This window comes from Rutilus rutilus (genome assembly GCF_951802725.1).
Source record: "Rutilus rutilus genome assembly, chromosome: 22".
Lineage (NCBI taxonomy): Eukaryota > Metazoa > Chordata > Actinopteri > Cypriniformes > Leuciscidae > Rutilus > Rutilus rutilus.
Window position 1 is genome coordinate 32,280,265 of NC_140227.1, and position 15,323 is coordinate 32,295,587.

The 15,323-nt window shown below is 39.6% G+C and overlaps 2 protein-coding genes and 1 long non-coding RNA gene across 5 annotated transcripts in view; 1 reads left to right on the plus strand and 2 right to left on the minus strand.

Moving 5' to 3' along the window:
- strn (striatin, calmodulin binding protein) overlaps positions 1-9,394 on the minus strand; it is a 45,789-nt gene extending 36,395 nt beyond the window's left edge. The window contains exon 1 of the mRNA XM_084396046.1: positions 9,052-9,394. Within this exon, the coding sequence (XP_084252172.1) occupies positions 9,052-9,258 (207 nt within the window). The 5' untranslated portion in view covers positions 9,259-9,394. The remainder of the gene's footprint in view (positions 1-9,051) is intronic.
- Positions 9,395-11,504: 2,110 nt separating this feature from the next.
- Positions 11,505-13,508, plus strand: map1lc3c (microtubule-associated protein 1 light chain 3 gamma). 2 transcript variants are annotated; one of them, XM_084395817.1, is made up of 4 exons: positions 11,505-11,627; positions 11,726-11,781; positions 11,865-11,971; positions 12,440-13,508. In XM_084395817.1, the coding sequence occupies exons 1-4, from the start codon at positions 11,570-11,572 to the stop codon at positions 12,621-12,623; spliced, it is 405 nt and encodes a 134-aa protein (XP_084251943.1). In that variant the 5' UTR covers positions 11,505-11,569; the 3' UTR covers positions 12,624-13,508. The 2 variants fall into 2 exon arrangements, with proteins under 2 accessions (XP_084251943.1, XP_084251942.1); XM_084395816.1 differs by having other exon boundaries at positions 11,540-11,626; positions 11,713-11,781.
- Positions 13,032-15,323, minus strand: part of LOC311282182 — a 35,118-nt gene continuing 32,826 nt past the window's right edge. For both annotated transcript variants that reach the window (XR_014625889.1, XR_014625890.1), the window contains exon 3: positions 13,032-13,514. This is a non-coding gene — a long non-coding RNA (uncharacterized lncRNA). The remainder of the gene's footprint in view (positions 13,515-15,323) is intronic.

A 15,323-nucleotide genomic window follows, 5' to 3' on the forward strand; every position in this document is an offset into this window, starting at 1 on the left:
CCAATCTCTCAACTCACACTATAGAGGGAGTCAGTTGGTACATTACTATAATACTGAAGGTTAATATTAAATGATTTGTATACAAACACTAAAATTACACACAAGGCCATTTCTATAAAAATAACACTATAATACTAATTTCATAATTACATAATTATGTTTCTACACCAAATCATTTAAAAAAATTTAAACATTTAAAAGTTGGATGTCATAAAAATGGATTTTTTCAAGCATTCATTAAAATATAAAACCATCCATTATAATATAATATTACAGTTCTAAAAATAATGAATATGTAATATAGTGCATATGTGTATCAGAACGCTCATCTCTAGAGTTATTTTCTAGCTGACTATCGAGTTTATGATCATTGAAAGGCTTTTCTGAGGTAAATGTGACATTATTGTTCTCAAACCGTTTTATTGGTTTTACTGATTGATGGATTTCAAATCAGAAGTAGCAAAGCACAGAGATTATGGCTCTTTACTGCTTCAAAGTGTTCGTTCATCAGCTGAAAACAGCGCAGACTGAAAGATCAATTCTTGGGTTTTAAGAATCAATATTTCTTACCCAGCGCTGGAATAATCCACTTTAATCTGCAGTACAAACACAAGCTATTTTCTGTCAATGTGCGAGACTTCTGATTCAGTCGCTGCTCTACGCAAATAACAAGAAAAACAAAGTGCAGTAACTATTAAAACTGTTTCCTCTACAAGCCAGTGTGTTTATTCATGCGATAATAAAGGAAAATAATATGCTACCAAATACCAGTTTGCAATGTAAAACAGGCATTATAACAACATTACACACGTTACAAATGGCCGTGTTGCTCTTACATTAAAAATAAAGTGGATAGTGCCAGTAGTGTGTTCATACTAAGAGTTACAAAAGAGAAGAGCACAAACAGCAGGAGGGATGATGTCGTTCTCAGGCGTGGCGTGTTGGACACTTCATGCACTCGATCGTCACACATATATGATGTAATATGTAAACAGTAGATCAACAAGTGCTGTGTTAGCTTTTAAAGGGCTGGTTGATGATGATTTGACTTTTCTAGCTTTAGTTAGTGTGTAATGTTGCTGTTTGAGCATAAACAACATCTGCAAAGTTACAACTCAAAGTTCAAAGGGAGAGATTTTCTTTTACAGAAATCGCTTTAAGGACTACAACAAACGGCTGGTAGAGACTACACGAGCTTCTCCACGGGTTAGTGACATCACCAACCCTCAAATTTACATAAACCCGCCCCCGGAACACGATTTATAGATTATCATGACAGAATATGCTAATCAATGACTAGAAGATCGTTAACTCCACATCAGCTGCATAAACTCATCAACTAACCGTTCAGAAATGTCCTGTTGCTTCTACATGTTTCACTTCTAGAGTCTCTCCATCATCGTCCGACTCCGGTTTGAACATAAAAGGCTAAAAGTTTAGAAATTTTAAGTGCGTGTCTGAAACACACACACACACACACACACAAACGCACACACACACAAACGCACACAAGCTCTTGAAGCTCCGCCCCCTGCGCCGGGAGCAACGGCTCATTTGCATTTAAAGGGACACACACAAAAACGGTGCATTTTTGCTCACCTTCAAAAAGTGTCCATTTTAACATGTTATATAATAATACCTGTGGGGTATTTTGAGCTGAAACTTCACACACACACACACACACACACACACACACACTCTGGGGACATAAGAGACTTATTGTACATCTTGTGAAAGGGCATTATAGGACCGCTTTAAGGATGCTTTAGTCTGAGATGGTGAGCTGTGAGCATACGCCCTGACCAACGCTCCTTTCCTCGTGTGACAGTGATCGTCAGGGAAGATGCAGGGCGTTCACCTGACACAACAGGCAGGAGCGCATACCTTCACGTACAAGGGCAGACTTGCCTTTACGGGCCATAAACACACGAACACACACACAAAGGGTGGCGTTACTAGAGCATGTTGGGGCCTAAAGCTGCTGTACTGGTTCTTATTCACAGAGCACACACTTTTCCAAACGACTGCTTTTCTAAGGAGGAAAAAGAAAAGTCACGGGGTCTAAAAGCACCAGTGTAATTTCAAGCTGAGAGTTAATTGGTTATTAGCTGGAAATCAAAGTACATGAATTGAGGAATAAGCCAAGCAAGCAGATTAAGGGCAGATTAGGACTTTACTTGAGCTGTTTAATAGGAAATAAGTGCATTTGTGATTGATTCAGTTCATGAGTCACACAGCTTATGTCAGACCCAAAGAGGAGCCAGTGGAAACGTCAAACACACGGCGGACGCGAGGAAACCTGAGCGCGCAGAATCCCAGCGGTCATTAGCAGGACTCAGATGGCACACACACACACACTCACACACAGATGGCCACGCATTCACACACTCCGACGCGCACAGGCAGACACAAACCAGAGGGAAACCCGGGCCTGGATCAGTGATTTACTTCTGTGACTGACTGCCTACTTTTACATGCAACCTAATAAAGCGTTAGCAATCGCACTGACGGCTCGATCGCACTGACGGCTCGATCGCAATCGCACTGACGGCTCGGTCGCACTGACGGCTCGATCGCAATCGCACTGACGGCTCGATCGCAATCGCACTGACGGCTCGATCGCAATCGCACTGACGGCTCGAGCGCACTGACGGCTCGATCGCAATCGCACTGACGGCTCGAATCGCAAACCGACAATTAGTATATGAACCGTTGTGCCGCTGCTTATATTGATCATTATATTTATATTATTTAGAAAAGGAATAAACCATATGCTCTTTGTCTCAAAATTATGACCAGAAATGGATAAATATTAAGTTGTTAACACACGTTTCGTGTTCATGTAAACACTACATTGGGATTCATCAGTCCGACTGAAACACAAGTTGAGTGTGTGAACGCAGCGAGTGAGTCCTCTGTCCGCGAGAGAGCCAGAGACAGAGCAAGAGCTTCGGAAAACTGCAATGGATGCCAGAAAATAGGGAAAACAGGGTGAATGTAAATGCAAAGTGTAGGAAAATGTGTAATGTGTGTGTCTGTGGGAAATGGACGTCCAGACGGGACGAGACCAAGCAAACTTACCAAACGAACGACCAATGAGCGCGAGTGATGTGAGATGTGGACGGAGAATCACACGCTGACCCGACATCACTGCCATTCCCAGTCAAAACACACACACACACACACACACGCAGTCAAAACACAGTTCCTGAACATTTACGTTCTCTCTGTGAGATCTGGATTCAAATGTTGTGGCCTTAAAGTTCAGCGATTGTAACTCTGACTCTGTTTAATTTGGCCGTTGAGTAATAAGTAAATAAGTAAGTAAATAAAGTATTTAAATAAAGTATTAAGTAAATATGTATGGACTGCAAGAGACTGAATGCCAGAGTCTCAGCTCAGGACACGCTTCTCATTTACATTTACTCATTACTCATTCATGTAGTAAAACAACTAAAACAGCAATGAATCAAAAGCATAAAAAGACGAGTGCTGGGCAACGATTAATCGCATCCAAAATAAAAGTTTGTGTTTACATAATGTGTGTGTACTGTGTATAATTATTATATGTATGTATATATATATATATATATATATATAAATACACACATATGCATGTATTTAAGGAAAATGTGTTATTTATATATAAAATATTTATATTTTTATATATAATGTAAATTATGTATAAATATATATACAGTATCTACATGCAAATATTTCTTAAATATGTCATACATGCATATAAAATAATTATACACAGTATGATGTAACACACATTATGTAAACACCAACTTTTATTTTGGATGCGATGAACACTGTCACTCATGAATATGTGGTTTACAGTCCGTGAAACCAGTGCAATTTAGAAAAATACCATGATATGGATTTTGTGTCACACCGCTCTAACAAGAACACACGAGTGGACAGTACGTGAGCATCCGGACCCGTCTCTAGTAGCGTTAAAGCGCTGATGTGTGTGAAATTCTAGCTTATCCTCGCTGGTCAAGCCTAGCATCCCCGTTTCCTAGCCGAGGACACGACACTAGCGGGAGCGTCAGCAGTCAGCGTGAGTCACGAACATCAGCTCATCTGTCCTGTTTCCCAGCATCACACGAACACAGCGCTGCCTACACACACTCGCTTCAGCTGCCAATGGCCTTTCAGTTCACGCGCCACGACTTCAGGTGCAGGAGCCTACATGCAAACCCAGAGATTATACTCCTTTCAATCGATCGTCAAGGTGCTGGAGGGCGATTTCAACATATGAAGCCTCTCCTACACGCCGGCGCCCACACACGGCTATGAAAGGCATGCTGGTTACGAAAGAAACCCAACATCAGTCAGGATCTCCTCATCTACACACTGCCTTCTAGGGATGTCAAATGCATCCGTACTTTGGTAGCAATCGCACACTGAAATACAAATGTACAAATGTTATGATTTCAGTGCTTCCTCAATATCGTACAGACGGACAAATGCATGTAAAAACATCCAAATTTAGAATAAGCATCTCTGTTAAACACTCCGGCGATTCGCAGTCAAGACTCGGAAGTAAACGCCCACTGCTGTGATTGGCTAACCATTTTGCATAATCAAATTATTTTCAATATCCCTGCTATTATTAAACTTCCGATGTTCGCTATACTTGTTCATTTTCACCTGATTACAGGGGCGTAAAGTGACTTTAGAAAGATGGTAGCGTTGTTATTTCATTTTTACACAGAGATTTGTGGGTCTATTAGTTAAATCTGTTCACTTTATCAAGCTTTGTTTCATTATACGCCAACGGTGCCAGTTCAGAAATGGGAAAAAGCACTTCTTGTGTTTGCATGCCTGTAACTGTGAAGTATTAAAGATATCTTAGCCATTTATGTTTGGCTTTCTGCAGAAAATATATTAACAAATCCAAAAATTGAGCCAGGAAAGTTTCCAAAACTTGGATGATTTGACATGGAATGACGCTTATGTAGTTTCGAGGTAGTTATTACATTATATTAGTGTTTAAACGAAGATGCTACAGAAAGGTGTACATAGTTGAAACAATTACACATGCTTGGTTGTGGCAAATACAGTTTAAATACTTGAAGTTACAAAACTTTAAATGGTGTTTCATGTAAACAAATTATGAAAGAACAAATTATGTCATTCTTATATTCATCGTTCATCATTTTTGAGTAAAGTGAGTACATATCAAACAATCTGTGTCAGATAAAGCATTAGCAACACATGGTAAAAACACTGTTACTCACTGTCAGATTCAATAACTGTTGTTTTCAGACTCTCTGAAGAGCCTGCGTCACACAGGGTCTTGTTTAAAACTGAATCGGCAGGAAAATGGAGAGTTTCTCACTGACACAATCTGGAACTTTGTTTAAAAATAAAGTTCATCCACACTTTCTTAATGTTAGGATCGTTAGGATCACACGGAGGGCAAAGCAAAGACTGTGTTTTTCCTCAACTTGGCACTTCAAAGCGTCGGTGGGCGGGGCTAAAGAGGCGATGATGCAGAAGTGGGCGTCGATCTTCTTTCGTTGCACTATGATGTCATAATGTGACAAATCCGAAACGAGTAATTCAATAAAATCTGTTTTTGGACTAATGAGGAAGTTTTGAGCTCGGAAAGATACAGAATATTTTTATAATACAAGAAAATTTTACCGCTTTAATCGTGATTTCTGCTTCTCTTGTTTATTTAAGCAAAATCGTCTGCGCTATTTGCATTATATCCAAGCATGAATCTCGGTTATACGGTGTTTGCGTTCGTATTGTCGCTCAGAGGTTGTATAATTGCATTTGTTCAGCAGCCACAAAGTAATTTTTGTTGGTTTAAATATTAAAATACATGAATACAACTTGGAATTATTGTAATTAATGTTAGGAATTTCACTGTTTTAGCTTTAGAGAGAAGCTTTAACCAGTTTATATAATGTAGCTTATGAGATAAGGTCAGATAATAAACCTCGAGGTGATGTTTTCTTTGTGCTCACATGAAAGTGCAGTAATTCTAATGAAATGTAAAGAATGATTAATAATCGTAATTAGGATTTTTGAGAAAAGCAATCATGATTATTATATAAATCATTACAGTGCAGCTCTATGGTGAGGTATTAACAGCTAGTTACATCTTAACTTGTTTTGAGGGAATGCAAACAGGCCTAACAAAACAAAACCCATCAGATTGATGCATTTAAATACCTGTAAAACTCATTCAATGGTCACGTGTACATTTGTTCTATTGTTTTACGGTATCAAAACCACAATCAACAATCATTTCATATACCCAGTGCTGATCTGACGACTGAAAGTGAGTATTCTCTCCTCACACTTCCTGGTTTGTCCTTCATTCAACATGCATAATAAAACATGGAGCGACTGTTCGGACGTCCGGGGGAAACGACCCATAAATGCCAAACACATTCCCGAAGCATTCATTAATCAATCGCTGCCCTTTAGGTGTAAATATCTCATCTCAATCACAGAGAAGTGTGTGTGTGTGTGTGTGTGTGTGTCATGAGCTTACAGGAGGTGAAGCAGGACATCGAACAGAAGATCAGACTCGACTGCTGGAGATCAAGAACAGACAGTCCACACTATATAGTCTACACTATATAGTCACAGCCAGACAGTCTACACCAGTGGTTCCCAATTCCAGTCCTCGTGACCCACTGCTCTGCACATTTTGTAGGTCTCTCTTATCTGACACACTCAGTTCAGTTCATGGAGTCTCTCCTAATGAGCTGATGATCTGGTTCAGGTGTGTTAAATAAGGGAGACATACAAAATGTGCAGAGCAGTGGGTCACGAGGACTGGAATTGGGAACCACTGGTCTACACTGTATAGTCACAGTCAGAGAGTCTACACTGTATAGTCACAGTCAGAGAGTCTACACTGTATAGTCACAGTCAGAGAGTCTACACTGTATAGTCACAGTCAGAGAGTCTACACTGTATAGTCACAGTCAGACAGTCTACACTGTATAGTCAGTCAGAGAGTCTACACTGTATAGTCACAGTCAGACAGTCTACACTGTATAGTCACAGTCAGACAGTCTACACTGTATAGTCACAGTCAGACAGTCTACACTGTATAGTCACAGTCAGAGAGTCTACACTGTATAGTCAGTCAGAGAGTCTACACTGTATAGTCACAGTCAGTCTACACTGTATAGTCACAGTCAGAGAGTCTACACTGTATAGTCACAGTCAGAGAGTCTACACTGTATAGTCAGTCAGAGAGTCTACACTGTATAGTCACAGTCAGAGAGTCTACACTGTATAGTCACAGTCAGAGAGTCTACACTGTATAGTCACAGTCAGACAGTCTACACTGTATAGTCACAGTCAGAGAGTCTACACTGTAGTCACAGTCAGAGAGTCTACACTGTATAGTCACAGCCAGACAGTCTACACTGTATAGTCACAGTCAGACAGTCTACACTGTATAGTCACAGCCAGACAGTCTACACTGTATAGTCACAGTCAGACAGTCTACACTGTATAGTCACAGTCAGACAGTCTACACTGTAGTCACAGTCAGAGAGTCTACACTGTATAGTCACAGCCAGACAGTCTACACTGTATAGTCACAGTCAGACAGTCTACACTGTATAGTCACAGTCAGAGAGTCCACACTGTATAGTCACAGTCAGACAGTCTACACTCGATAGTCCACACTAGATAGTCACAGTCAGACAGTCTACACTGTATAGTCACAGTCAGAGTCTACACTGTATAGTCACAGTCAGACAGTCTACACTAGATAGACACTAGCCAGACAGTCTACACTATATAGTCACAGTCAGACAGTCTACACTGTATAGTCACAGTCAGAGTCTACACTGTATAGTCACAGTCAGAGAGTCTACACTGTATAGTCACAGTCAGAGAGTCTACACTGTATAGTTACAGTCAGAGAGTCTACACTGTATAGTCACAGTCAGAGAGTCTACACTGTATAGTCACAGTCAGAGAGTCTACACTGTATAGTTACAGTCAGAGAGTCTACACTGTATAGTCACAGTCAGAGAGTCTACACTGTATAGTCACAGTCAGAGAGTCTACACTGTATAGTCACAGTCAGACAGTCTACACTAGATAGACACTAGCCAGACAGTCTACACTAGATAGTCTACACTAGATAGACACTAGCCAGACAAAAGAGTTGTTTAGCGTTTAAGGACTTCCTTGTAGTTGTGATGATACACTGTCTCAAAGCATCACTCAGATATGCAGATGATGCAGGCGGATGGTGACAGACTGATGATGTAACTGCACTCCTACTGTGATGTCATGACGAGAAATCACAGGAACAAACTCACAGAAACATCAACATGTCACACCAGAGGCTTGATTTTAGGGCCATGAAGATTTCTGCAATGTGACATTACTTTCAAGACAGTTAATGTTGAACGCTTTCATTTTAGGTTTGTAATTCTCTTTATGAAGATTCATTGTTACGGTGTTAGGCCTAAATCCTGAAAATGATGCTGTTCACACACACACACACACACACACACACACATATATATATACACACACACACACATATATATACACACACACACGAATATTGTGTCATACATATGATGCTATAATGCAAAAATATCTTAATGGTGCTACAAACAGGCTTCTTTATGCAACATATAACTTAATTGTAGGATGAAAAGGCTACATTTAGAATTACTCAACATGAAGGTTGTTTAAAATCTCAGTGGAAGACAGGAATGTAAAAAATGTGCAGAATTCCTGTCAAGAACATGTCCTGGCCATATTTTTTTACAGCAAAAATTAAGAGATAATATTTTCTCTGTTCGTTTCTGAATACTCTGTTTTTGATTCTGAATGTAATACAATGGATTTAGGAGAGAAACTCAAGTTTTTGTGCTGCTGCGTTGAATATGTGCAGGGTTGTGTGTGTGAGCGCGCGCGCGTGCGTGTCTAACGTCAGCGCGCGCGAGAGAAAAACAAGCCCACAAATGTCTGATTGAGACTTTTGGCGGAGAGCGTTCAAAACACCTCAGAAAATAATAACGGTCGCAAAAGGCGCGTTACCTGCAGTTCAGCCCGTTCCACCTCCCATTGGGCTCGTTCCACCTCGAAACGGGCCCACTCGTGCTGGAGAAAGTGTAAGATCCCCGGAATACTGTACTGAGCGCGGGCCGTGTCCCCGCCGTCGCCCGGCTGAGGCGCTTTCGCTCCGGGAAGGACCGAGTTGTTGTTGTTGTTGAAGAACACACCGGGGCCCGCCTGCTCGTCCATGGCCAGGCCGGGAATCGGAGGTCTGATCGACCACACGGACACTAGATTTCGTCCGATCGCTCGCTGAAATATCCGCCTCGGAGCTCGAAGGGAAACGGGCTCACTCACCGCGAGCTGCTGCTGTCACTTCATGACGTTTCCGCTAGTTGTATTCGATTCGCGAATGAATCTTTCTTTTGAACCGATTCGCTGAACCGATCGCGTAGAACCGAGCCGCAAAGTGGAATGAAGAAATAGCAGCTTTACTAATAACGTGGATTTGAACGTTTCAGTTTTTAGCTTGAAGTTGAATAGATGTATAAGCGTATATTTTAGTGACATCTAATTTAAATGTACATTAAGACATTTTTATCCCTTTTAATGTCTTATGATACAGAACATTCAAATCTCATGATTCTAGAACTTTTATTGTTAATTGTTTATTTATTATGTCGTTTGCTTGTTCTTTCCTGTAAAGCACTTTAAACTGAACGATTCAGTTCTTAGCTTGAATATGAATAGATGTAAAAGTGTATATTTTAAGTCAAGTCGCCTTCATTTATACAGCGCTTTTACAATATAGAGTGTTTCTCAGCAGCTTTACAGTGATAACAGGAGATTACAGTAACAGAGAGTGTTTAGGCTTTACAGCAGATCTAGAATAAAGTTATCGTCCAGATAAAGTTAGTTATTGATTGATTATTTTAGTGACATCTAAATTAAATGGAAATTAAAAACATTTTACCCTGGCTTTCTTGTAATGTCTTATAATACTGAACATTAAAATCTCATGGTTTAGTGCTTGGTTATTTATTGTGTAGCCTATTTTGCTTGTTCTTGCCTGTAAAGCACTTTAAACTGCATTGATTTGTTTGAAAAAGTGCTATATAAATAAATTGATTTGATATTTTTTATTATATAATTTATATACTTTTTTATCACATTTTATTTTAATTGAAACTGATTTATGTATGTTAGCATAATCTGAGGTATAGCCTACTTTATATTTTAGTTTATATATTTACTATATATTTAGTACATCAAGTTAAACTAAATGAGAAATGTTGTGGCAATTATCTGAAATATAATACTTCTTTTTTTTCAGTTTAAGTTTATTTTAAGTAAAACATTTTTTTTATTGTTTTAATAATAAACCTGCAGTTCATGTAAAGGCTACTTCTATGATATTTATATAAGAATTAGAAAACATTTTTAAAAATGATTACCCATAAATGTAAGGTGAAAACAAACACAACATATATTTTGAGCATGTAGGAAATGTAGGCTATCAAAAACATAACTGGGGATAAAATAACTTCCAATAAATACACTAAATTTATGCAAATATTTAACCAAATATTCATCAAACAACAAAGTCCATGATAAATGCGCGCATGTCTGAATATGCCTCAAAAGAACAAAACGTTCGAACGAACCGATTCGTTCAAATGACTCGCACTTCTCAACGCTGGTTTCCGCTCGTTTCACGCCCACAAGCAGGTCAACAGATCGCTGCGAGCACGAAACACTCTGATTGGACAGAACAAACAATTTGCACTGTGAGTAGCCAATCAGAGACGAGTGCACTGAGCATGCTGGGACTTGTAGTTCGGATGCGTGTTATTCTTTTTTCCGCCAAACCTTCTCAGTGCTAGTTTCAGAGTTTTTGTTTATTGATAGCGGTTAGCAATCCCCTAAGGCTATAAGCACACAAGGAAAATAAATACTAATGCAAATACAGATTTGGAGATTTTAAACACAATTTTACTACGAATAAAATAAGCCATATGCAAATGAACACCAGCACAATAATTAAATGAAAGAAGGCAGGTAATATAAAATGCATGTTATTAACATTACATAACTGAGAGTCAACCAAATGCTGGTGTCATATTTTCACAATGGATTCATTTGTTGAAGTGATCATGTCATGCACAAACTGTTTACAACACTACAATACTAACCTCTGTTTTAAACACACCCTGAGAAGGTCAAACCCGTGAACAACACAAAGATCCATTCAGACCCTCATTTACCTGCAACGCTTGAGGAATGTGTATCTTCATCCTTATTAGTGTGTAGACACAAAGACTTATATTAAAACAACTCAATAACTATATCCTTATTAGTGTAGACAAAAATACTCAACAACTGGAAACAACAACAGTTTGTATTTTTATTATTATTTTAAACTCTTGATTTAATAGTGGATTGAAGGTGGTAAAGCGGCAGCGTGCGTGACCCGTGACGTCACAGCCGGCGCACTATTTAATTAGTGTTAGTGCGCTTCGCCAGTAATTAATACGCGCACAGGTCAGTGGAGCGATACAACATGCCTCCGTTTGAAACAACTCAACATCCCAAACCGTTCAAACAGAGGAAGAGTTTAGGTATGTGTCTTTATATCATACAAGCATTAGACGATCTGTTGACATACTGTCAAAATCAAATGTTGTCTTTGTTTTTTCTAATGTTGATTACCAACCAGCTACGAGGAAACACGAGGTGGCTGGAATCAGAACTAAATTTCCAACTAAAATCCCGGTAGGAAAAGCCCATCTGTATGTGTGTGTATATAGCTAGTTTATCTATTACTGGCTTTTTGCGTTAAATAATGTGTATTTCAGGTGATTATTGAGCGATATCAAAGAGAGAAGTACTTACCGCCTCTGGATAAGACAAAGTTCCTCGTCCCGCAAGAACTCACTATGACACAGTTCGTCACCATCATCAGGTGAGGGAAAACCCTTCACAACTTTCGTTCTTTACTCAAATGTTAAAACTTATGATTCTGTCTATATCTCTTAGAAATTCAATTCACGTTTATTTGTGTAGCACTTCTTATAATACCGCTAATGTCTGAGTCTGACTGTTGGCGCGTTTTGTGTTTAAAATTACCTCAGAAAATAACGGTCACCATAGGCGCGCGAAACTATAGTTTCAAAAGGCGCGAATGTATAGTTTTAAAGCAGCTTTAGCTTTTTGGCTTTATATATGTAAAAAAAAAGTACCTAAGTTTATATGATTATGTAATGTGCTATGGTAGTAGATGGATATTATTCCATGGCTCAGAGTTCCCACACTGCAGTGACTCGCTCGAGGCGTCAGCTGATCGTCACCTGGCTGGATTTAAGGACTTTCTCACGGTGTGGGCTTTTCCCATAGACTGGTTTTTCCTCATGTCTGATTTGATTTTTCTCAGGAATCGAATGACCCTGATGCCCAATCAAGCGTTTTACCTGCTGATCAACAACTCCGGCATCGCCAGCATGTCTCTGACCATGGCTCAGCTCTACAAGGACCATAAAGATGAGGATGGTTTTCTGTACATGACCTACGCCTCTCAGGAGATGTTTGGACACTGCCAGGCTTATAACAACCGGTGATGAGTGCAGATGGGGGCTTGTTCATTTACTTCACTGAACTGTGAGATATTTAAGTCTTTGTATATAGTGTTAACTTTTTAGGTATTTAGATTTACTTATCGTTCTAATGTATGTTTTAATTGTCTGTAATAAATTCTGTAATTCGTGCATCGGTCGCTAGAGGGAGACTTCCGTTCACTCATGTTCTGCAGAGGTGTCCTCAAATATGCCTGAGAAATAAAATGGTCAATCTTTCATTGGTTAATCATGTGGTGATTTAAAAAAATAAATGATATTGTTCATGTTTGGTGTTTAACACGTTGCACTTGCATTTTTTTTTTTTTTTTTGAAGTATTGTTTAAGCAAGGAAATGTATTTATAAAGCTGTTTCATTGCCATTAAAGATTTAAAAGCAAAACTTAAGGTCACTTTTATTGCAAGCCCTTTGCACAGTGATTCCAACAAATCCATGTGGACTAGTCTTCAGTTTTAGCTAAACACTGAATTTTCCATTGTTTTGGCAAAAAATGCATTGAATGATTCCTACTTTCAAATTGCATGAATTTCTCAAACACAACCACAGCTGTACCTGCAGGCCAACTTGCACATTTACAGTTTTCAAAATGGTTAAACTTGAGTTCAAAACTGAATATGACCACAATCTGCTACAATTATACAGTAATGCCATGTTAAAATCTAAAAATGAAATATTATCAAAAGTCATGAATCATGGAAGGACGACTTGCAAATGAAGTGTTTTGAAGATGTTTAGAGAACTGAGTTTTGAAAAATGATCCAGGAGAGTGTTTTAAACCGTGTTGACTAGTTTGATCCTGTAGAAGTGCAGCAGCTGTGATGAGCCGTGGCCTGCAGGTGGCGCTCTTGCTGTTTGAGATGACCTCAGTGCTTCACCTGTGGGCAGTTACAGATTTAGAAGTGAATTCACTTCATACGAGCACAGCCTGTCTTGTTTTGGTAATGAGGATTATTGAGCTATTAATGTGTCCGCCTGTGTGTAGAAGAGTGACGATAACAGGAGGACATCTCTCGCCTGTGCTTCACACACACATCTGATCTGAGTGTGACGATAACAGGAGGACATCTCTCGCCTGTGCTTCACACACACATCTGATCTGAGTGTGACGATAACAGGAGGACATCTCTCGCCTGTGCTTCACACACACATCTGATCTGAGTGTGACGATAACAGGAGGACATCTCTCGCCTGTGCTTCACACACACATCTGATCTGAGTGTGACGATAACAGGAGGACATCTCTCGCCTGTGCTTCACACACACATCTGATCTGAGTGTGACGATAACAGGAGGACATCTCTCGCCTGTGCTTCACACACACATCTGATCTGAGTGTGACGATAACAGGAGGACATCTCTCGCCTGTGCTTCACACACACATCTGATCTGAGTGTGACGATAACAGGAGGACATCTCTCGCCTGTGCTTCACACACACATCTGATCTGAGTGTGACGATAACAGGAGGACATCTCTCGCCTGTGCTTCACACACACAACTGATCTGAGTGTGACGATAACAGGAGGACATCTCTCGCCTGTGCTTCACACACACATCTGATCTGAGTGTGACGAGGACATCTCTCGCCTGTGCTTCACACACACATCTGATCTGAGTGTGACGAGGACATCTCTCGCCTGTGCTTCACACACACATCTGATCTGAGTGTGACGAGGACATCTCTCGCCTGTGCTTCACACACACATCTGATCTGAGTGTGACGATAACAGGAGGACATCTCTCGCCTGTGCTTCACACACACATCTGATCTGAGTGTGACGAGGACATCTCTCGCCTGTGCTTCACACACACATCTGAGTGTGACGAGGAACACACGTTAGTCATGCCTATGAACATTTGACTAGTTTGATGTTTTGTTTCATAGATTATTTTCAGTGGATTGTGACACAGCATCTCTTGAATATTAATAAAGCTGCGCATAGACCGATAGAAGGATAGATAGAGTAATGGATAGATAGAGTAATGGATAGAGTGATAGAAGGATAGATAGAGTAATGGATAGAGTGATAGAAGGATAGATAGAGTGATAGAAGGATAGATAGAGTAATGGATAGAGTGATAGAAGGATAGATAGAGTAATGGATAGAGTGATAGAAGGATAGATAGAGCGATAGAAGGATAGATAGAGTAATGGATAGAGTGATAGAAGGATAGATAGAGTGATAGAAGGATAGAGTAATGGATAGAGTGATAGAAGGATAGATAGAGTGATAGAAGGATAGAGTAATGGATAGAGTGATAGAAGGATAGATAGAGTGATAGAAGGATAGATAGAGTAATGGATAGAGTGATAGAAGGATAGATAGAGTGATAGAAGGATAGATAGAGTAATGGATAGAGTGATAGAAGGATAGATAGAGTGATAGAAGGATAGATAGAGTGATAGAAGGATAGATAGAGTAATGGATAGAGTGATAGAAGGATAGATAGAGTGATAGAAGGATAGATAGAGTGATAGAAGGATAGAGTAATGGATAGAGTGATAGAAGGATAGATAGAGTGATAGAAGGATAGATAGAGTAATGGATAGAGTGATAGAAGGATAGATAGAGTGATAGAAGGATAGATAGAGCGATAGAAGGATAGAGTAATGGATAGAGTGATAGAAGGATAGAGTAATGGATAGAGTGATAGAAGGATAGATAGAAGGATAGATAGAGTGAT

Excerpts from the sequence above, each read along its gene's own strand:
- map1lc3c (XM_084395816.1), top strand. The coding sequence starts at position 11,570 with ATGCCTCCGTTTGAAACAACTCAACATCCCAAACCGTTCAAACAGAGG. Across the intron at positions 11,627-11,712 it reads TCAAACAGAGGAAGAGTTTA|GATTACCAACCAGCTACGAG; the intron begins GGTATGTGTCTT and ends TTTTCTAATGTT. Across the intron at positions 11,782-11,864 it reads AATTTCCAACTAAAATCCCG|GTGATTATTGAGCGATATCA; the intron begins GTAGGAAAAGCC and ends TGTGTATTTCAG.